The sequence below is a fragment of the Alosa alosa genome, chromosome 24, assembly GCF_017589495.1.
Source record: "Alosa alosa isolate M-15738 ecotype Scorff River chromosome 24, AALO_Geno_1.1, whole genome shotgun sequence".
Taxonomy (NCBI): Eukaryota; Metazoa; Chordata; class Actinopteri; order Clupeiformes; family Clupeidae; genus Alosa; species Alosa alosa.
Window position 1 is genome coordinate 5,340,893 of NC_063212.1, and position 22,213 is coordinate 5,363,105.

General features: G+C 39.5%; 2 protein-coding genes across 4 annotated transcripts; one reads left to right on the forward strand and one right to left on the reverse strand.

The window, feature by feature from the left end:
* Positions 1-390: 390 nt before the first annotated feature.
* On the reverse strand, positions 391-6,003 carry hmgb3a (high mobility group box 3a). Its single transcript, XM_048236135.1, has 5 exons — positions 5,898-6,003; positions 3,533-3,737; positions 2,986-3,125; positions 2,608-2,782; positions 391-2,045 (listed from the first exon to the last, which is right to left on the reverse strand). The coding sequence occupies exons 2-5, from the start codon at positions 3,680-3,682 to the stop codon at positions 1,779-1,781; spliced, it is 732 nt and encodes a 243-aa protein (XP_048092092.1). The 5' UTR covers positions 3,683-3,737; positions 5,898-6,003; the 3' UTR covers positions 391-1,778.
* A 93-nt stretch (positions 6,004-6,096) lies between these two features.
* Positions 6,097-21,199, forward strand: LOC125289364 (histone H4 transcription factor-like). 3 transcript variants are annotated; one of them, XM_048236126.1, is made up of 9 exons: positions 6,097-6,542; positions 6,634-6,851; positions 7,531-7,642; positions 7,899-8,051; positions 8,659-8,736; positions 15,673-15,793; positions 15,917-16,055; positions 17,116-17,243; positions 20,168-21,199. In XM_048236126.1, the coding sequence occupies exons 1-9, from the start codon at positions 6,374-6,376 to the stop codon at positions 20,496-20,498; spliced, it is 1,449 nt and encodes a 482-aa protein (XP_048092083.1). In that variant the 5' UTR covers positions 6,097-6,373; the 3' UTR covers positions 20,499-21,199. The 3 variants fall into 3 exon arrangements, with proteins under 3 accessions (XP_048092083.1, XP_048092086.1, XP_048092087.1); XM_048236129.1 differs by having other exon boundaries at positions 6,455-6,542; positions 6,729-6,851; XM_048236130.1 differs by having other exon boundaries at positions 6,455-6,542; positions 6,732-6,851.
* Positions 21,200-22,213: the final 1,014 nt, after the last annotated feature.

Sequence of the window (22,213 nt, forward strand, 5' to 3'; positions counted from 1 at the left end):
GGGAAAAAAGGCACATGGTCAAAGAGGATCAAGATAATCTAATGGGCGATTCAATCTTCTCGGTTTTAATTCAATTAAAGGCTTCTAGTCTAGATCATCCAGACTGTGAACCTTTTATATTATTGTGGAATCCATACCATGAAGTAGATGTCAATATTGTCTAACAATACATCTTCTGTATTCCCTGCTGTGAGTAATAACAGCGCCAATTGGACTCACCGAAGAGAACCATTACAGCCAAAGAGGACTAATTCTCTGTGACTACATAACCAAGAAAGTAATGACAATAGGGGCCACACAGGTGGCATTAGGGATAATCGTGTGCATTTTCTTTTTTCTTTCAAATTTGTCCTCCTCTGTTTCACAGTGATATAATGATCCCAAATAACGTATGTTTGGCGTCTTTATTGCAGGTCTTCAGGTTGTTCATTAATAAGACACAAACACATTCATTTGTTAATAAAAGGACTCCTTGTTGTTCCATTCAGCCTGTGAGATGGGCAGAAGGAGCAGCAGCAAAATGAAATAGCACAGCTATAAAACTGCATGTGTCGCTTTAATAGCAAACATAGCATCCTAAACATATAAAAGAAAATCTTAGATACATATAAGTACAGATTTATCATCAACAGTCGCACTCTCTCTCTGTTTGTTCATGAAACATGAGGAATACACAACAGTTAACATTAAAAATGCACCTTGTAAAAAAAAAAAAAAATGTTAACATATCTAAGAAAGAAAGAGAAATAGCTATACCTTTCTCTTTTCTTTCTATAGACGAGCACAAGGGCCCTGGTGTCTAAGTGCTAATGGGTGCCTATGTCGTGATATTCTGGAACGTAGATCTTTCGTTTGAAATTGCCCCACAACAATGCAAAAGAAAACCATGGGATTAACTGATAGACTGAAGTAGTGTGTAGTGCATGGGTATCATCGACACCAACACATGTACAGTTTTCAATACCTATGAACGTAACAAAAACACAAGAAAATAACTAGTCTATATCAAGCATATACAGTTACACACACACACCACCTTAGACATCTCTTTGTCAAGGATAATAAAACAAGAACATGTTTAAATGCTGCAATGCTACCACTTGTTTAAATGCATTTCATTATACACCAGGTGGGTTAAATACAGAGAGATCGTCAATACATTGGACTGTGACAACATTGTGGATGCAACACGCACAAACACACACATACACACAAACGTTAGGGGGTAGGAGCCAAGGTCTGCTCTCCCACAGCATTGGTTCTACACCTCAAACCAGAGCATGACAGGCTCCACCTCTGAGTGGACCACTCAGGGCCTCCAAAACTGTCTTCCATCACCCCCATATGAAACAACAGTCTAGACCGTACCAGAGCGCTACCATACCCTTGAAATGTATCTCTGGTAGATTGGGGCCTCCGAAAATCCAACCTCCTCCCTTCCTAACACTCACACTCGCTTGCACACACACACACACACACACACACACACACACACACACACACAAACACACTCACTCCTTGGAAAGTTAAGGGCTCCTAAAGTCTACTGGTGGCCCTGCAACTGAGTGCAGCATAATTTGAGATGCAGAGCACATACAGTAAACACGAATAGTCAAAGGAACTCATGGTGGAAATTGGGAGGGGAAGTCAGATCGGAAGGACAACCAGTGTGTCCTTATCCCTACTGCACTTCAACTGTAAAAGAAATTGTGTAATAATAATAATAATAATAATGTAATTATAGCCTAATTATAGGAAAATACATGGGCAAATCCAGTCTATTCATCATCGTCCTCATCCTCGTCATCCTCATCTTCCTCGTCCTCATCATCATCTTCATCGTCATCATCGTCCTTGTGGCCTTTCATCATCTGCTTGGGTGCCATACCCATACTCATGCCCATGCCCATGCCCATATTCATGGCACCCACGGCCATGCCATTGCCCATGCTCATACTCATGCTCATCCCGCCACCACCGCCGACACCGCCGCCGACACCACCACCGCTGCCCACCTTGCCCTTTGACCTGTAGTCAGCAACATCCTGCAGATGAAGAAACGGGAGATTTCAATGAGGGCTTGCTACATTTACCTTTCACATTTCACATTTATTCATTTAGATGGCGTTTCTATGCAACGTGACTTACAAATGGACTGACATTCAAGCTATAGAGCAGAAGAAGACCTTCCAGTAACAACAAATACTTCCAATAAATACAATCTTTTAAACAAATACTTCCAATAAATACAATCTTTTAAACAAACACTTCCAATAAATACAATCTTTTAAGTGCTACCTTACAAGAAATGATGTATGACATCTTACAGCAACAAACATAAAAGCCCCTTGATATTGTAAAATTTAAAAGGAGTTCAGAAGGAATGATAAAGAGATATGTTTCAAAATATTCACATGGTCTGGGTGATTTTAAATAATGCACAGGATTTATGTATACTGGGGGACTCTCTTATTGCCATGCCCATATAATTAACTTGCAAGAATGGCAAGGCCTGTAAAGATTTCTTTCAAATTCAGTAGAGTATAGTAAAGTATAGTATGGTAACGACACACTACATGCACATGAGCATGTACACAGGAGACTTACCTTCTGATACTTGTCCTTCAGCTTGTTAGCTTTCTGTAGGTACGGCTGCTTACTGCCATCTGGGAGACTGTTCCAGATTTCACCGAGTTTCTTGGCCACATCTCCGATGCCGAGGCCGGGGAACTGGGCCTTAATTTTAGGCCGGTGGTCTGAGCAGAAGATGAAGAAACCCGAGCTGTAAGTGAGTAAAGATGTTTAGCCTACCATGCAATACACACCGTTTGGCTACTCATTGGATAGCATTTATAGAGTCTTGAAGAATCACAAAGAACAATGTAACAATCAAGTAGCCTATTGAGGCTCATGCAAGGTACAATAACACACAACTGAAATGTTTACTGTTAAAAATAACAGTCAGATAGTAGGGGGTTAACATACGGTGGTCTCTTGGGGGCATTGGGGTCCTTCTTCTTGCCCCTCTTATTGCCTGGGTTGTAGTGCATCATCTCTTGGTCATAGCGTACCTTGTCCTGTCGGGCCAGGTCTTCAAACTTAGATTTTTCTTTCTCCGTCATCATCTGTGGACAGAAATAAGCTTTAGTCATACTGAGCAGCTCTGGGGAAAACCAGGTTAATCAACAAAACTGATGTTATTGTGTGCAACTCCCACTACTGTCACACAAACTATATGGCTATGTACGAGGCTGCTGGTAAACCAAAGTGAATAAAATATAAAGGTCCCTGTGTATGTTTTTGTTCAGATTAAATTATGTTTTACTGAATTCTATGTATTCTATTAATTTCAATTCTAATTTGTATGGATGAACAATCACAATCTATTATAATACAGATATTATAATAGATTGTGATACAGAATGAAGTGCATCACTTTAAAGTGCACAAGCCAGACCAAGTTTGTGTCGTGTTTGAAGTGACATGCAAGTGTCATCATGACTACAGTCCTGATATGACTGGGTGGACCAACCTTCCATCTCCCAGAGCATTTCTTGGAGAACTCTGTGAAGTTGACAGGGATCTCAGGGGTCTTCTTCTTGTGCTCCTCATGGCACGTCTGTACGAAGTAGGCGTAGGCGGACATCTTGCCCTTGGGCTTCCTGGGGTCCCCTTTGGCCATACTGATCAGACAGGGGGAGTTTGTTCACCTTGACCTTCTGATTTTCTATTAGTGTCTGAAAGCGAGAGGGGAGAGGGTTGAAATGTCATTAAATACTGATTGTCACCCACAATGAGCAATGATCTTTAGCTGCACAAAATCTCCTTTGCATAACAGCAATGGTCTGACAATTTCAAGAAATTAATAAAACAGCAGATTTCACACAGGTTTTTACCAAACCAAATTTGGTGTGGGCCAAAGGACCCTCCCCATTAGATGTGAGGATGTGTTCAGATTATTAATGAGCTATATTTGTCATTGCTTCTTTAATTCAGCCTTAAATTCCTCTGGGGATTCAGTATTAAACTGGTAAGTCCTAAATTGCTTTTTTTGGAAAAATGAGCAATTACAGGCTTCCAATTTTTTTTTATTGATTTCATTTTTTAAAATAATACTATAAAAAATAGTATTATTTCATTAGCCTATCATTTAATCATGTGGGAAAATCCATTATTATGGTTATTTATTCATTTGAATTAAGGACCAAAATATATGAAAATAAAAATGCTTTCTGAAAGGAAAATGTCATTTTCCTTTGTCGCCAACGCCCATGTCCATTACTGTTTTTTTTTTTTTTTTTTTTTTTTTTAATCATTGTCTATTTTTTGGCGTCTAAACTTTGGATCACTCTATTTAACTGCCATACATTCATACTGCCTCACCAGCTATAAAGCCTATGTGCGCTTCGGGTTATTATGATGCTATTGCGCGGCGAGTTCGCTCTCACAAAACAGAAAGGTCATCAACGCGATTTATTCATCTTCCATTTTGTGAAATGCGTCCTCATGAGAGAAACTGCTGTTTATTTTCCTCCATCTTGCATTCCTTGCTAATACGCTTCTTTAAAATCCATTACTTTTACAGAATAAGGCTCCAAACGCTATGCTTTCGCTCCCAGTACAAGCATAGGCTATTGGTACTAGCAGTATAGAGTAGGAAAGGTTTGCTCTTCTTTGCAATAGCGCCCATTCATTAAAATGGCTTCTGTGGGACGAACGAGGGGAAGGCTTTTTAGCCTAACAAAGCCGAACACACCCCCTGGGTTTTCGAAGACGATTCTGTAAAAAATATACGCTCCCACAACAAAATGTTAATGTTAGATAAAGCAGACATCATACTCCATATTCCTTCCGTGTTTTCCCGCTGTCATGGCTAACTTAGACATATTTAACTATTTTCCAAAGTTGTGGGCTATCCCTATTGCTATGGCTTGGTGCAATGCCGTTTGTAACAAAGGCTATGCGCCAGCCATTTCTGCTGCGAGTTAGTCTATCGAAACTGTCAAGTTCAGAAAAGGCACAAAACTACCCAAATGCATTTTTCTTTTACAAATAGAGATGAAGATAGTCATTTGCAGAGGAAAACGAACAAAAGCGGAGTGTTTTGCCAGCTGCATATTTGTTTTTTTCTTCAAATTATCTCCGGTCCCTTCTGCGTGTACGAGCAGCTCCTTGTCAATGGTTTAAAGCGCCAGCCATTTTAATGCATGAGCATTGGACGAGCGTATACAAAGTGTAAAAATATTTTTCTGACGGGAAAATTCAAGTATATTTTATATGATGAGATAGAGAGCAAGATATTTGGTGGAAACCGAATATTTTCTACCATTATAACTGAATATTTGCAAAGATGTCATCGAAATGGGTTTCTATTAGAAGGACAGGCTTATTCGTAGACAGGACAGAGCCAGCCATATTCATAGTGTTACACACACAGCAGCGATGCGTGTGAAGAATAGCCACAACATGAAAATTCATTTAAATAACTTTGCACCGCTTTTATGTGAGAAAAAATAAAGAGTATCTCACACGACATATGACCAATCCATTTCTGATCGAATTTTCTTCACAGAGTGGATGAATTAGGCGTTTTAACTCATTTAGACCGATTTCATTGCATTTCTTTTTCTTTTCAAATAACCATATACATAATTCTGGAAAAACATTAGGTAGCTTTTTGGAAATGCATTTAAGCAAAATATGACTGAAAAACTCTTATTTATAACACATGAAAGCCAGCAGAATAAAAATAAACACCAGGAAAGAGGCAAGAATCAAATAACTACAGCCTATACAACGGGATGCAATACAATGGATACTTTGCATTAATAGCACAAATCAAAGTGTATAATGGGTATTAAGATACTAGGCAGTAATGTTCGGACACTTGGCCATACCTGTGTTGTTGAGCTGTCTGAAGTGCTGTAGTCTCGCCTTTCTCCTGTCTTCCCTTCTCTCGCCTCTCTAAATCCTATGTGCACAGCCTCGCGCTAGTTCAATGCGAGACTGGTCTGATTGGCTAGCGGCCGCGCCGGTTCAAAACAACCTCCATAACTGCGCATTGGCCAGATTTTTACACGCGTCCAGCACTTCGCGCATGCGATAGGTCGACACAGGGGCCTTGTCAAGCCCGCCCCTCCGAAAAACTCCCGGAAAAGTTTACTTCGGTAAAGCTTTGTCGAGGGCATGTGGGTTACTACAGCGTGATGCGATAACATAGGCGGTAGGCTAAAGTAACCATTGCCTGTACTTCAGAGGTAGTTTGTTGTTTGCTTGGGAGAAAGTAACTTAAAATGTAGGCTGGCAGCAGAAAGCACGTGCATTGCATGCGCTTCTGTCACAATATCTTTGCCGCGCCAACACAGCTACTACAATGCCCCGTGCTAACAAACGCGCTCGTAGAGAAGATGTTTCAGTGGAACTCGCATGCGAATGGGGACGCTGTCAAGCAACATTCAATGATATGCAGGATTTTTGTCGTCACGTAGAGGAACACCAAACTTCTACCACTGACTGCTTGGACACTGCAGAGGATGATCTCGGTAAGAGAAAATGAGACTCGGTAGTATGCATGTCGCAATTGTAAAATGTAAACAATGACTGTTTCTCTTGTTTTGTAATGACTGTTTCAAGAGTTTGTTTGCCTGTGGAGGGACTGTGGATGTGCAGTGGACAGTGCGGACTTACTGAGACATGCTTTGTTCCACTGTTACCATACCAAATTGAAGCAGTGGGGACTGGCCATCCTTCAGACACAGCCCAGTCTCGGCACCTGTTTTGTGGGCCAGCATAACCGCAACATCATTCCTCAGGTCCCGGACAGATTTACATGCCATTGGGAGTACTGTGAGGTGAGTGTGCACTCACTCACTCACTCACTCATTTACTCAACCATCCATGCATTATCTCTGTCTGGTGTTAACTGTCTTAGCCTTTTTGAAGCATCATTCCTATAGAGATCAGATCATCAATTTCCAAGGGACATTTAGCTCATGGAGTGTGGGCATTATTTAGCTGAGGGAGAACCCATTAATTTACATCTCATTCTGAACTTGCCAGAAAGCACATTTTAACAGACGATTGAGGTGTAAATTCCCTGGTTTAACAAGAGCAGTCAGGCGACCACAGACTCTCGCCCCTATAATTGGTCAGTAAAGAAAGTGGAAAAAATATCCAGTGTCCAGATCCGCATCATGTAGGAGGACCACACAATGCGTATCTACTTTTGAAAATTTAAAGTAAATTGGACCAGTACATTCAGTTATGTGAATGGACACACATAAACGAACAAACAGGACTGACCTTATTACAATATCCCTAGCCCCTACTGGGGGTAAAGATCATATTATCATTAATAAATCCATTATACTGGCAAATTTCACATGCTTGCCAACATGCACCCTCCTTCGTTTGGAATTGTTTCATAGAGTTGGCATGTGTCGTCCTGCCCATTTTGCAATGCATCTGCTACCTAGACTGCTTGTAGTATCTGACAGAAATTAGATAAATTTGTTGATTGTTTGTCTTAAGGTCTCTATGGACAATGTGGAGTGGTTCTTTCGCCATGTGGAGAACCATGCCCAGTCCTTGAGAGTGGCATCCACTGGGGAACAAGAGAAAATGCTATGCTGTGGCTGGACAGGTATAACAATAAAACATTTTACAATTGATTAATTCATAATAAAAGACAGTTAATCCAAAAAGGACTTACGGCACAGGATTATAAGTACAAAAATATGTTCAATATCTTGTGCTCAAACCCATTATCTTAATATGGTAATATCGCACCCTATGAGCTACAGTAATATCATAGCAACAATATAGCGGCATATTTGTGTTGTCTTGGTAGAAGTTATGAAAAATAATAAGTCATGAATAACTACCTGTCTGTCTTTCAGATTGCAAAGCTACATTTAAGGGGCAGTTTAAGCTGCGCGAGCATCTGCGCAGCCACACCCAGGAGAAGATAGTGGCTTGTCCATTTTGTGGGGGGATGTTTGCCAACAACACCAAATTTTTCGACCACATCCGACGGCAGACCACCATTGAGGGTATAGGCATTGTTTCTGATCAGCCTTACAGTTAGTTCTGCCTTTAGCTCCATTTAAGTTATGATACCTATTACAAAAAAGATGAAGATGATGAGAGAGAAAAAACTTAATATCTCAATTTTGAATATATTAACCAGTGAGGAACTCTTCTTAAGGAATGGTTGATTAGACTGATGTTATTTTTTCTTGCATTCAGCACATTGAAAAAGAGGACATACTCCTAGTTTGGGCATACTTCTCTATCCAGACAGGTTTTAGAGGGTTGTAATGGCACCGAAAGATGGATGTTCCAACTAGCTGCCTATATAGGCCATGCACTACTCAGGCTTGGACCACCCTGAGAGAATGAAAGAAAAGCTTTCACAATATCACAGCACTAACAATGTGCACTAACACCAGCATGCTTTCAGTGCCATCTGTGTTATTGTTGGTTTTTGTCAAGTTTTTTGATGCCTTTTAGGTGGCCAGCTTGCTAGCTTTATCAAAATTCACCTCTGACCAGGATGCTGCCTTTGAAGAGGAATATCTGTCTCGGCCAGAATGTTGGTTCTGTCTCCGATGTGTTTGCCATTTCCCATCTCTCTCACACATTGTAATATTTTTCCAGCCCAGAACTTCCAGTGCTCCCACTGTTTCAAGTACTTGCCCACAGAGAGGCTGCTGCGAGACCACATGAAAAACCATGGTGAGGTCATAATGGTTTTTACTAATCTGTTTCTGTTTTACCAAACATTCAGCTTTGGTTAGTTCAGCTCAATTTAGATCTTCCAGTTAAGTCTGCTATACTGAATGGAATGGCTTGAAAGGGTAGCTATTTCTTAGTAATATTTTGCTTTCAAGTGCAAACAATTGTTACTCACAATGGGCCTCATTCACCAATATCTTCCACAGAATTTTCTTAACTGTGTTCTTAAAAAAGTCTTACGAAAACTCTTAGGCAGATTCACGGAGGGCATGATACTGCAGGGTCCTGTGCTCACAAATTGAGGCTGAGGCACCAGCTTTTACTTGTACCGTATATTACACACTACATGAGCAGCATGACAATTTGATTACCGTATATGACACATGCTTTGAAGTGAAAGCACTGCTGCAGGAATTGAACAGTAAATGAGTTATTTAGTAGCTAGTATAAAAAGTGAAAAAGTATTATTTGTTGTGTTAATTATTTATTCTAAAATACATTGCTTGTAAAATAGTGGAATTTATTTTATTAAAACAAATAATTATAATAATTTTATCCAAAAATATCCTAAATGATAAAATATATAGTTGTCATTTAAATTCTATTATATGTTTCACCAGCAGATATAATGAAAATGCAGAAAACATTTTTTTTGCACAAACAAGTCAGTTCTCAAATGTGCGTAACAGTGCTTTTGAGTCTTCGTAGATTCTGTTCTTACCTAAGAACAATAAAGCATTGGTGAATAAAATAATCTTCGTAAAAAACTACATAAGTGGGTTTTAAGAACAAATTTCTTCGTAAGAACGGTTGGTGAATGAGGCCCAATAGGAGCCTAGCCTTGCTTAGGAGCAAGCCATTGTTTTTAGTGCAGATATTCCTTCAAGCCTTTTTCTGGTTGCTTTGTTTTTGACTTTGACTTCCATGTCAAATCAGACAGAATCCAGGAAAATGGTTGCCTCAGAATTTGCTTAAAGTTTGTCTACATAATGTTAAGGTCCTAAAACTAAGACCTGTAAAATACTTTTGTGAAATTCCAGTGTGTTAAATTAAGGGTGAAAAATGTATTCATTCATCATTTGACACTTTTAGGGTCCTATTTCTGTGACTCAAAACCTGGCAGAAAGTGGATTAGTATCCCAGCGCAAAGTTTATTCTTATCTTGCACGTATTTTATTGAGCAATGCGCCAAGGGGTGTGGCAATTAACGTCCTAGGAGGGGTCAGGGGCATTATCTCAAAATCGCTATCGTACACTACCTAAAGCACATTACGCCACTTGACCAAGAGAAACCTGGTCAGAGATCCATGGCGAGTTGTTTATATGTTATTTTAAGAGCGCATTATGAACAGTGATATGGGCGGGTGATAGGGCTGGGCGATATACAGAATATACTTGATATATCGCAGTTTGCTGTACGTGAGAAACATTAAAGTGTTACATCGCAAATATCGAGTATTTCGCCGTCAGAATTTGTTTAAGCGGCAACACTTACTTTGCCGTTTCGTGTCCCTATTTCTCATCCCCTCCCTCTCAGTAACAACGTGAACAACGCACATCACATAGGGAGGGAAAGTAATCTCATCGCCATCTAGTAGTTGTGTTCCTAGAGTTTAGCGGAGTGGATGGGATTTTTTTTTAGAAAAATATATCTCGGTGCACATTGGGATCTTAATTTAATGCCTTCCATATATGTTAGACACTGGGGTCACCTCTATTGCTTCATATGGTCATACCTTATTTTTTGGATCAGTTGAATTGTTTTGAGTTTTTGTCGTAACATGGTGATAACGAACTACAGTTGCATGTGACGTCACATGAATTTGCTTAACTGGCTTAACATATTTTTTGTAATAACGGAACGTGATGTAAACCGCGTGGTGATAACCTTTATGTCTGGATAACGGGTGTTGTGCTTCTATTCACATGAAGAGCTGGCAGTAAGTGTAAGTGTCAATGCTAACCAGGCTAATAAACAAACCATGCTACCATGAGTAACGTCGAAGGGTAAAGTCATGTGACTTCTTTTGTAGTTCGTTTATGAAACAGGAGCAATTTCGATTTTTTAAAATAAGGCAGTTAGAAGATTATTACTGTATAGATTCTGAAAAATATTTTTGGTGGATAACATCGCTGATTTGGTTTCACAATATTTTTTCAAAAATAGGTCTATGGGACTTAAAGGGACCATATGTAAGATTGTGGCCAAAACTGGTACTGCAATCACTTTCAAATTAATGTAGAGCGGTGTATCCCTCCCCCCCCTGACTGGCAGAGCTGTCAACCCGGATGCCGAAACACTACTGACTTCATGATTAGTAGATAGGTGGAGGGTGGTGCATCAGGCCAAAACACAACATGACAACATCAACATCAGTTGAGGGCTGCAACTTCACATTTTAAATGACAATATCCTGCCCGGACTACTGTTGTCAGTGATATAAGTATTTAAAATGAACATGATTTCTTAATGTCTAGTGACATATCAGGGCCATTTTATGATTAATTGAAATACATTTCTTACATATGGTTCCTTTAACATTGGAGCTGCTCTTCGATAGGAACGCAACCACTTGGGGCGCTGGTTTTCACTTTCCCTCCCTTATCACCAACCAATCCTGAACAATCCTAGACAGTAAAAGAAATGGACGAACAGACTCCGTCGTTTTCAATGGGAGGGCACTGAGTCAAATAGAACGATTTTTCAGTTGGTCCCCCCAGTACTGTGCAGACTCACACTTAACTTCGTGACGTTAGCCATAGAACTGAATCTTGTAACTCATATGATGGATACACAGAAATTCTTCTCACACTTCCTTCGCCTTCAACGTCATCAAAGTTAAACATTTATTTATGTATTATTATTAATATCATCCTCACCAAGTCGTGTTAATGTTGAAGCTACCATACATGATCATCTTCAAAAACATTCATGCTAAAACAAAACAAAGTTATAGCCTTGAAGCTAATCTTCTTTCCACTTTTCCGACCCCACGGTCAATCCATCGAAAAACCTCTGAAATGATTACTGCCGTTTTTTTAAAATTAGGTTTACTTTTTCATTATTATTAGGTTGCCTCTGTGTTATGCTTTACCTTAACATACGGTCGTGTATGCTAGGTTTTGCTTATGAGTTACCGTCATAGACAGTAAGGTGGACTGAGCTTCTTATCCAAACAATACGGTTATCTCCCTACGGCGAAAAGAGAGATTACGTCAAAGCTAGCTTCCCTCCAACCGAACAAGCTAACCATTCTTCTTACGGGTAACCAACGTTACGACGAGGTAGTGGAGTCTGTTTTGCCTTTTGTAGTGTTTATGTGGATTACACAGAAGCTACAATATCAGCACAGGATATATGTTATATGAAGTTATGGTATTTAAAAAAAAATCCTAGAATGAATGGGCTTCTATGGGAGTTAGCAGAGAGGTGGTCCCTCCAGCCTACGTCGATTCTTCTACTTCCGGGAATTCGCCTGCCCCCTTGTGAACAATCTATACACTGGTTTCCCGTTTACCAACAAAACTAGATGCGCGCGCAGCCGTGGGGCAGAAGACGCTTGGTGGCCGTCCACAACGTTATAAACTTATCCTAAATAGTCAGCTGCTGTAAGCTACAATCGGATTTTTTTGTATAACCCTGTTGTCTCAATGATAATAACATCTCATGTCACACTATATTTCAAAGTTTGCTGTTCATTTGCATTATTAATAGGCCTATAACATCGTATTTTGTCATTTTTGGCAAAGACATGCATTCCGTTAGGGATATTGAACATATTTAACATTCTCTAACCATCGAGATTTTGAATTGGTGCAGTTTTCAGCACAAAAACTCATTTTATTATTTTGCTCTTTTGCATTGCTCTATGCTGTTCTATGGTGCTTTCTGCCTCTTGGTTGCGCATGCATGTTTTCGTGACGTTGCATAGAAATCCATGTATTCAGATGAGGGTGTGACATCTGGTTGTAGACGAGAAGTAAACTTTCAGTTCAACAGCGGCGGTAGCATTTCTATCTATGGGTAGCATAGGCTAGTGTTGTTCAACATTGAGCTAGCTTAATAGACGAAAGCAGTTCTGATTTAGTTACACGAAACGAAAAACAAAACGAAATAGCAAGGGATTTTCAAATGAAACTTACAACGATATCCGTGCATTAGGCAGATGGACTACTGTCTGTCTATGTGCACGTCTGACTGTTTCAAAACGATAGTGTAAATGCACACATCTCACTCTCCACACACATGCTAAATGTTGCTTTATCTTCCCTCATGCTAAATGTTCTGCTCATTGAGGCTTCCAGTCCAGAGTGAGACTGTCTTTTTTTTTTATTTTTTTTTTTTTTTTTAACAGTTTATCCTGAAGAGTGGATAGGCAGACAGGCCTTTCAAAGAAGGCAGGGAAAGAAAACTTTCATAGTAGGCTACTGGCAAGAATTCAAAACTACTTTCACCCCTGCTTTTACATGCAAATTTAAAAAAGAAACCACTTGTGAATAACCAAGAATGTTTTAAGTGAGTTAACAGTTTATCCTGAAGAGTGGATAGGATATAAGGCCTTTACAGGGATTGGACTGGTATGATTTATCCTAGCCTACTGCATCATACTGGCATGATTTCAAACATCACAGGGGGAAAGTGAGAATTCATGAAGTCCTCGAAATATATATTGCATATTGTGAAATAGACTAAAAATATCGGGATATTATTTTTTAGCCATATCGTCCAACCCTCACACCGCACTCTGCTTCTCTCATCCACGAACGCGCACATCCATGCAAAACATAAATTACACAATTACAATGGGAAACATAATTAGAATAAAGATATTGCGAAATACATCTCACAGTTATTCACCATCATTTGCAATTGGTTATGATGGATAAAAGTGATTAGGGGAAAGGCAAATAAGGCAAGAAGACGCACTGTCACGAGATGTAAGCAACTCCTCTGCAGGATAAACGTTTTTTTATTCAGTAATTCGAACATTATTGGGGTAAGTGTTGCTTTTTCCAGGCTATGTTTTCAATGGTAACCCATTGTCAGTCAATAGTGAAAGTAATTAACTGTGTATAACTGTTTTGTCGTTGACTGTGAAATTAGTTTCACTTTGCCAATGAGTTTATATATCAAATAAGTATCAAATAATAGGCAAGTGCATATGTGTGTAGGCTATACTCTGCTACGTTTCAGTAAAGCATGGTTTAGTGGAATAACTGTTCCATATGGTCTCGCGTGCAAGCAGATTTTTTCAAATGTGCCTCTGACTATCAAGATACCAATGCGCTGTTTGAAGTCATGCTGCTTGCTGTTAAAGGGAATGACAGACGTCATTCTCATTGATTTAAATTATATTACGCCCAAAACGCACCCTTGACTGATTAAGAACCATAGGAACGCCTGGTTGCGCCATCCGCACGATGTTTGATAATGAAAACACTCCCAATGTGGACTGGACATCCCACTAAATAATTTAAATAATTATTAATAATTATTAAATGATTATTCATTTAAATAATCTTTTCGCTGGTGACCATGCGGTAGTAGCGACACAAAAATATGTGGGAATGGCTCAATGTGTATTGTGTAATCATTTAGTGTACAAAGTGAAATGTTGTACCATGTTTCATTCATAGATAAATACAATTAGTTAATTGCATTGTATACTTCAGCTTTTTCATTCTTGTCCCTGAGGTAAAACAATAATTTTGACGATCTGTTTATCTATGGTACAACATTGGTACTTTGTACACTAATGCCCATACATTGAGCTACTTTCACATTTCCATGTGTCTGTTAGCTATCCCACATACCATGTTAGTCCTTTGAAAATGAAAATGACAAACCTTCCCTTGGTTTATCCTTAATATCATCTTGCTCATTGTATGTGGAGAGCTCAATTATTGGCACAACATTGATAGTGTATTTTAAAAAAAGAATATTATTGATACCAAATGGGTACAGTCACACTTTGCACTTTTTTCCCTCACAAATCCTTATAGTCCTCATGCTGAGAACTACTAAGTCTTCCTAGTTTGGGATGGCTATAAATACTTTAAACAATATTAATGCCCAAACATTGCTTCCCAAATAATGTGTTTTTAGACTGTAAGACTATTCAAGGGCTCAAAAAAATATGAAGACATAGAATTTGAACAGAAATATTTTACAGGCCTTGGTATCCACTGATATAGGATAGGATAGGTTGATAGGTTTGAACAAATCTGAGACAGTGCAGCAACAGCCTTATTTGATTTGACAAATCAACACACACACACACAAACGTTCGCTGTGGCTTGTCCATCACCATCTTAATGGTTTTACTGATCTGTTTCTGTTTTACCAAACACTCAGTTATTGCTGCTTTGTTCGGTTTAGCTCAATTTAGAGCTTTTGTTGTAGTCTGACATACTTAATGGTGGTGGTTAGTGAGGTTGAGGAAAGCTCTATATAAATGTAACGTGTTGTTGTTAATGGAATGCCTGGAAAGGCTAGCTGTTTAGTAATAATATTGCTTTCAAGTACAAACATTTGTTGCTCAGTTTGGACCTAGTCAGTGGTTTGGCTTAGCCTGACGAGCCAGACCTACATCAAAATGTAGGGTCTGGGCACTCACCGGAATCGCAGTGCTCAGTCCGAGGGGCAGGATAATCGGTTGTCTTTCCCACCAGCGGAGCTAGTTGGCTAGTTCAAACTTTTGCCAACTTAACAAAAGCTTAACTCGTGTCACACTGTTCGCCAACAGCAACATCCATCTTATTTGTTTTCAAGTAGCAGGGAATTCAAGCCAAAATAGAAGTTCAATTTTTCGAGCTCACAAGCCAATGGAGAGTTGCTAGACTAGCGCTGGCAGCAAATTTGCTGCCGCTAGGGTGCATCTAGATTTCTAGGCTAGGTTTGGCTAAGATTCTTTGTGTTTTGTTTTTAACTTCTAGTTAATCCCTACAAATGTTCACTGTGTGACATGACTTGTCCGTCCCCATCTGCTGTCAAAAATCACATGAAATTCCGGCACAGCACTGAAAAGCCACATCGTTGTGAGCTCTGTGAGTACAGGTGAGTCCAAGTGTACTAATACATCACTAAAAACATTTAAATATATTTTGCCATGACTGATTGACAGAAAAAGTATGTGTGTACAAGTTTTTTGCTTTGTCTTGTCTGTATGTTTGCTTCTAGCTGTAAAAGAGAGTTTGACTTGCTCAGACACTTTGACAAGCACAACCGTGAGCCTGCCTACCATTGTGACCATGATAACTGTGATTACACCACACATTCCATGCAGATCTTCAAAAGTCATTACAAAAGGGTACATGAGGTGAGAAACAGACAAAACTGCACATTCAGACAGTTTTACACCCACTAGAAACTAAGGGGATGCACTCGTTATCATTCTGTATCAAATCACGTTGCTGGGTTTCAGAAGGTTGTTGCTGCACCATCTCAGATTATTTTGCTCAAAAATTGCACAATTACACAGTCTAAAAATCATTACGCCACTGACCAAGAAAAACTTGGTCTATAGCGAAAGGCACATATAAAGCACAGCTGAAGACTCACTGACACGAGATGTAAGCAGCCCTTAGCAACCAGCCCCAATTAACTCTTCTGCAGTATAAGGATTTATAAGGATAAGGATATATAGGATTTTTATTCAGTCATTTGAACATTATTGGAATAAATGTTTTTTCAGTTTTGCTACGTTTTCGTTGTAACCTCTTGTCAGTCAATAGTGAAAGTAAATAACTCTGCAGAACTGTTTTGCCATTGACTATGAGACCACGGTGAAGATAGTTTTTAACTTTGCCTATAAGTTCAAATATTAGGCTAGTGCAGAATGCAAGTGAAGGTTATACTCTGCTAGTCACACACAGGTTTCAGTAAAGCAAGTAGCCTACTAGTGGAATTGTGCAAGCAGATTCCTTCAGATGCGGGTAATTTCACAATCAGGGTGTGCGCTTGGCAAAATGCACCTTTCAGTTATTTTCATGCACAAACTGGTGTTTCATTTGACATCAAAACCACTTCCACAACTTGTATTAGGAAAAGTATACTATGGACAGACAATTTCACCGCATCAGGCCATTTTGTAACATCTTACAACATGAACACATAATGTATACACATAACACATAACAGACATAGTGGGTGTTGTAAGTAAAGGTAAAAATTCCATCCAACAGAAATTTGACACGGCACAAATGAATACACAAAAACACTGAAATGCTCTAAATACACAAATCATACTATAGAAGATATATTTATTATAATCCTGTTTACTACACTACAAAATGCTGAAGTCAATACAATAAATATGACAAACTTAAACTGAATTGATGGTAACGGACACACGTGTTGGCTTTTTGGTGTGTCTTCAGCTGGGAGATTCAGCACCCCGTTACATGTGCCATGTGTGTGAGCAGTCCTTCTCCAGAGGCAACAACCTAACTGTCCACCTACGCAAAAAACACCAGTTCAAGTGGCCTTCAGGACACCCCAGAGTCAGGTTGGTCTGAAATCTCCTCTGTGCAGTGCTAGACTGTCACTAGTGCTTGAACTTTTCTAAGAAACCATGATATATAGTTGTTTTAAGCAGAGGTTTAGAGACAAAGTTGATTATATAGAATTACGTCACAAGATACAAGTGAGTTACCAGAAATCATTTTATGTCTGGAGGGGGAAGATACATTTGAGAAATTGAATTTTCCTTTATCTTTACGAAACAAAAAACCTTATTGATTACTGTCTCTGAAATTCTTCTGATATTGCCTCATGCACAGGAAGGAGAAAATAAAAACATCAAAAGATTTTTAAAGGCACAAATCCTTCATAATTAAATGGAGCCATCAAAGCTCCTGATATGCATTCACCATCAACTGGTGCAAAAACATGTGCCGTGTCATACACTGTATCATGTAATGCAAGACTAAAAAGCACTTCAAAGGCATTTGAAGAATGTCCATGATACTTTACGAGCAGTATATCCTCAGCCACAGGCGTGATGATTTTTTTAAAATGAGATCTGTAATCTGTTCTCATTGTAGACACAGTAAAGAGTCAAACTCCTCATTTACTTCTGTCAGCTTTATGGCCTGGCTCATAAATCATGCTTGCCTCATGTGTGAACAGAACTATGCTTCACATCACAGCAACTGTGTTTACAGACACAGAAGTCAAGGACCAGACCAGGCCAGACCACCAATAGTGAACTTTTTCCCCCTTTTCACACTGTCCAGAGAGGTCCTCAGACATTGTGGAAGAAATTTAGCTTAAAGATCTGTAAATACTGAGAGTCTGAGATAAAGTTGTCTTTCTCTTTAGTAGTTTATTAATCTCTGTGCAGAGAGGTCTCTCATGCATCAGGCAATTCAGGATACAGAGACACATTTATACCTTACATTGTACATACACATGCACACACACATGCCTTTGTCAATACAATGAGTTAATTAACTCATTGAGTGCCAAAAACGTAATATTACGTTTTTCCTTCCCATGCGTTGCGTGCCAAAAACGTAATATTGCGTTTTTAGCTTTTTTTTTTAATTACGAAACTAGACACTCTAACACACATTATATGTGATTTTGGGAACTCTGTGATGAATGGAAATGAAATATATGACGATCGAAAACTCATGAAAACGCACAATCTGGACATTTTATCTGGACATTTTATCATAACTCGGTTTGCCGCTTTGGGTCGAATCAGTGACGCATGCACGTCATCTCAAAACCAGGCCATTTTCGTGGGTCTATCACTAGGTGGCAGTCTCGCCAGGTCTCGCTGATCACTTCCCGGAAAGTTTACAGGCAACACTTAATATTTCATGAAAGACGTTATATCTCCATTTCTAGAAAAAAAAACAGGGTTTTTGATGAAAACTAGCCATTGTTTAGCTTGGGATTTCTCAGGAACAGAGGCGTGTAGAAATACACGGTTTGCACCTACTGAGACCTTAAAGTCTCACCTTTTAAACGAGCCATTGTATGTGTTCATAGCTATAACACAGAATATGCTGTGGCTGTACAAAAATCATCAACAATGGTCTACATTGCTGGCACTCTAGGACAAAACTTCCGAAAACAGCTTGGCATTCAATGAATTAAGAACCAAGGACATTAAAACTGGGTTAAGAACATTTCTATTGTCATACAACACATGATTTACACATTTATGAGAACAGAAGTATACAAATGAAAATAACTTTAAGAACTAGGTTAGGCTCTGAAAAATTACAGACTAGGTTAAGCTTTAGCAGAAGAGTCCATTCAAAAAAGATTTTACAGAAACAAAGGTATCAAAGCAAAAACAACACAAGGTTAACAACATTTCCTGAACAAAAATAATATAGATACATATAAGATACATCACTTCTGTTGATGTTCAAACCCTCCCCCTCCCTCCCGTGCAATTAAATCTCTCCTAAACGCGCATCTCGTCGGTTATTGGTTGAAACACTTTATTTTGCTTTTGAGTGGGTTGCCAACCCTTGTTGGCAGCAATTGTTTTTGTGCACAGATCTCGGAGCCTAGGGTGCCTACAGAGACGCAGAGGTTTTTTGACGGCCTGCTTATGGGGCAGACAGCTAGTGGGTCGTTAGGAAAGATTAGATGAATGTGATCATTTATGTTTGGGCCTTTTTTGGGCCTGAAATCGCTGATACAACCTTTAAGACCGGTCATGCCCAAATTTTTAAGCACCAACATTTTTTTTTTTTTTTAAGTATATTTTTTGGGCTTTTTTGCTTTTATTTGGACAGGACAGTGGAGAGTGACGGGAAGCAAGTGTGAGAGAGTAGGGGTGGGATCGGGAAATGACCACAGGTCAGATTCGAACCTGGGTCCCCGTGGCCACTTGGACCCGGATATGGTACGGGCACTATAGCCTGCTGCGCCACAGCGCCCCCAGCACTAATGTGTTTTGAAACTCTTTTGTTTCAAATCTGTTGCTCTCTTTTGTGTTTCTGTTGGTGTCTTTTGATGGAGCATATGGAGCAACAAATATTTCATTTCGGTATCACTCCCTAGCCTGGCCTCGGCCTGCCTACGTACTTCCGCTCGATTTCTTTTCCCTGTGAAGTCAGAGTCTGGTTTCCAGGCTAATCACTCCCTGTTAAGCTTACCTACCAGTTGCTAAGAAGGGCAGTGTAGCCTAATCATCAGATATTCCCCTAAGGCAGTGTTTCTCAAAGTGTGGGGCGGGCCCCACTAGTGGGGGATAGACATGACAGGTGGGGCGCGATGAACAATAGGAATTAGTTTTTTTTTTTGTGCCTTTTAATACTGCCTTTCTTTTTTGACAAGGAAGAACATAGATTCAAAACAAATAGCCACACACAAACATAGGAGTCATTAACAGGCTTGCGTCAGGCTTAATACTCACCTGGCTGCATGAGACTACATCACTAACGCTGGATTTCCCCTACTCAGATACATAGAGCATCCAGACGGCTACATGCGGCTGCAGATGTTTCGCTATGAGACCGTGGAGTTGACAGAGGCATCGGGGGCAGGAGACACCTCAGACCAATCTGCCCATGGCCAAGGCCCCGTGCTGGGATGTGGGGTTGGAACAGCTGGGCCTCTCACTTCTGCAGATGGAGCAAATGGAGCCGAGAGGAAGATGGAAACTGGTGCTGAACAACCAGAGGATGGGACCGTGCAAGAGTACATCGAGAAGGTGTGCCGTGATTTGCGTGAGGGGTCTGTCGAGACGTGTGCATTGGCAGAGGATGACTCGTTGAGGCAGGAGGTGCATTAACCTGGAGTATTGGACTGAGTCTTTTGCTGCACTTTAAATGTAATCCACTAACTGAACATGTTGATTACTGTGATTAGTGTACTTCATGTAAAAGTCTGTTCTGTTGTTGTCGCAGGAAGTATTACTATCTACAGTTCACATAGATCCAAATTTTACAGGTAGTGAATCTCTCAAGGCTTAGTTCATGAAGGTATTTTCATAAACAAGTCTCAGTTTTTCATGTTAGTTGTTCCCGCTTTGGACAAATCTATGGAGGTATGTGGAGGTCAATGCTGAGTAAGGCTCACTGGTCTTTCTACATCAATTTAAAATGGAAATGTTTAAATATAAATCTTCTGCAACTGGTCTTGTACTGTTCATTAAACTGGAATGTAGTGAGAACAATGCTTTAGAGCCATCCACAGCTGAAATATTTCCAGGATGGTGACATGTCCCAGCACACAATCAACACGTGCCTGCTGAATGTGTTTTCTAAAATAAATCAGAATCTAAACTGCCCCTCCAGTAAAATATGCAATGCAGGGATGGGAATCTACAGTACATCCATTTCAGGAGTTCATATGTTGTAATGGACAAGTAATAGAGAAGATACAACATTGAGTGTGTTTGTCATACGTATGAATGTTTCTATATTGACAATTTGCACCGTTATACTGCAGACAAATGAATGTGTAACCTATGTCATAAACCTGATTGCCTTATGTTAATGTGATGGTTTTAATTTGTACCATAAGTGCCTGGCTTTCTGAGAGTTCCGATTTAGTGCATATATCTACTTCAACCATTCCAGCTGTATAGAAGGATATTTTCAGCGTTTCATCCCGCAAGGCTCAGATTTAGATCTTAAAAAATAAAAATAAAAAATAAACTGAAAGAGATTAGGGCATTGGGCACCACTGCCACACGCGTCATAATCCACTGAGCAGCCAAGAGAGTGCCTCTCAGACCTCGGGGAGGTTTTTCTCTTTTACTGTGCAGTGTGGTTTCCAAATGCTGCACATTGTATATAGAGGGAGAGCAGTTAGCTAACAAACGTTCAGAAAAAGTCCTGCTGGCAAATTTGAGGAAAAGTCAGTAAAGGGGCTATTTCAACCATTTGAGGGTGCTGAATTCAAATATTTTGTTTACCAAGCTCAATTTTGAGTTTTAAGCTTGCTAATTAGCATAATTCACATACTTTTTGGTTTTGCCATCAGATATCATAGGACTTGCAAAAAATAAGGCATTAATAAACTCTTTATGTATCAGATATGTTGTAGGACAGGACAGGAATTTCCCCAATGACCCTCAAGTAGCAAATGAAAATAAGCTCAAATTAAAATATAAATTGAAATAATAGCTAAAATTCAGTATGACGTTTAGAAACAAAATAGATTCCTTGAAAATTAATTGATAGAATAGTAGGTGACTGCTCATTTTTCTGTAGAAAGTACTTTGTCACTAACTATTATGAACAGTTGTCAGTCTTTACAGAGGATTTACACTGTAACTTTAGTAGCACTGAAAGGAGGGAAGGAATTTGATTGGCTAAATAAATAAAAACCTTCATGAGGTTGCGTTTCTCCTCGTGGTCCTCTTGCTGTATGTTGACTCCAATAGATCCTGTTTGTACACAGCCCCTGCCTCTGTAAATGGGAATCACAATGGCTTGGATTGAGCTGTGTATAGCAAGTGTATATAATAATAATAATAATAATAATACGTATTAGCCAAGG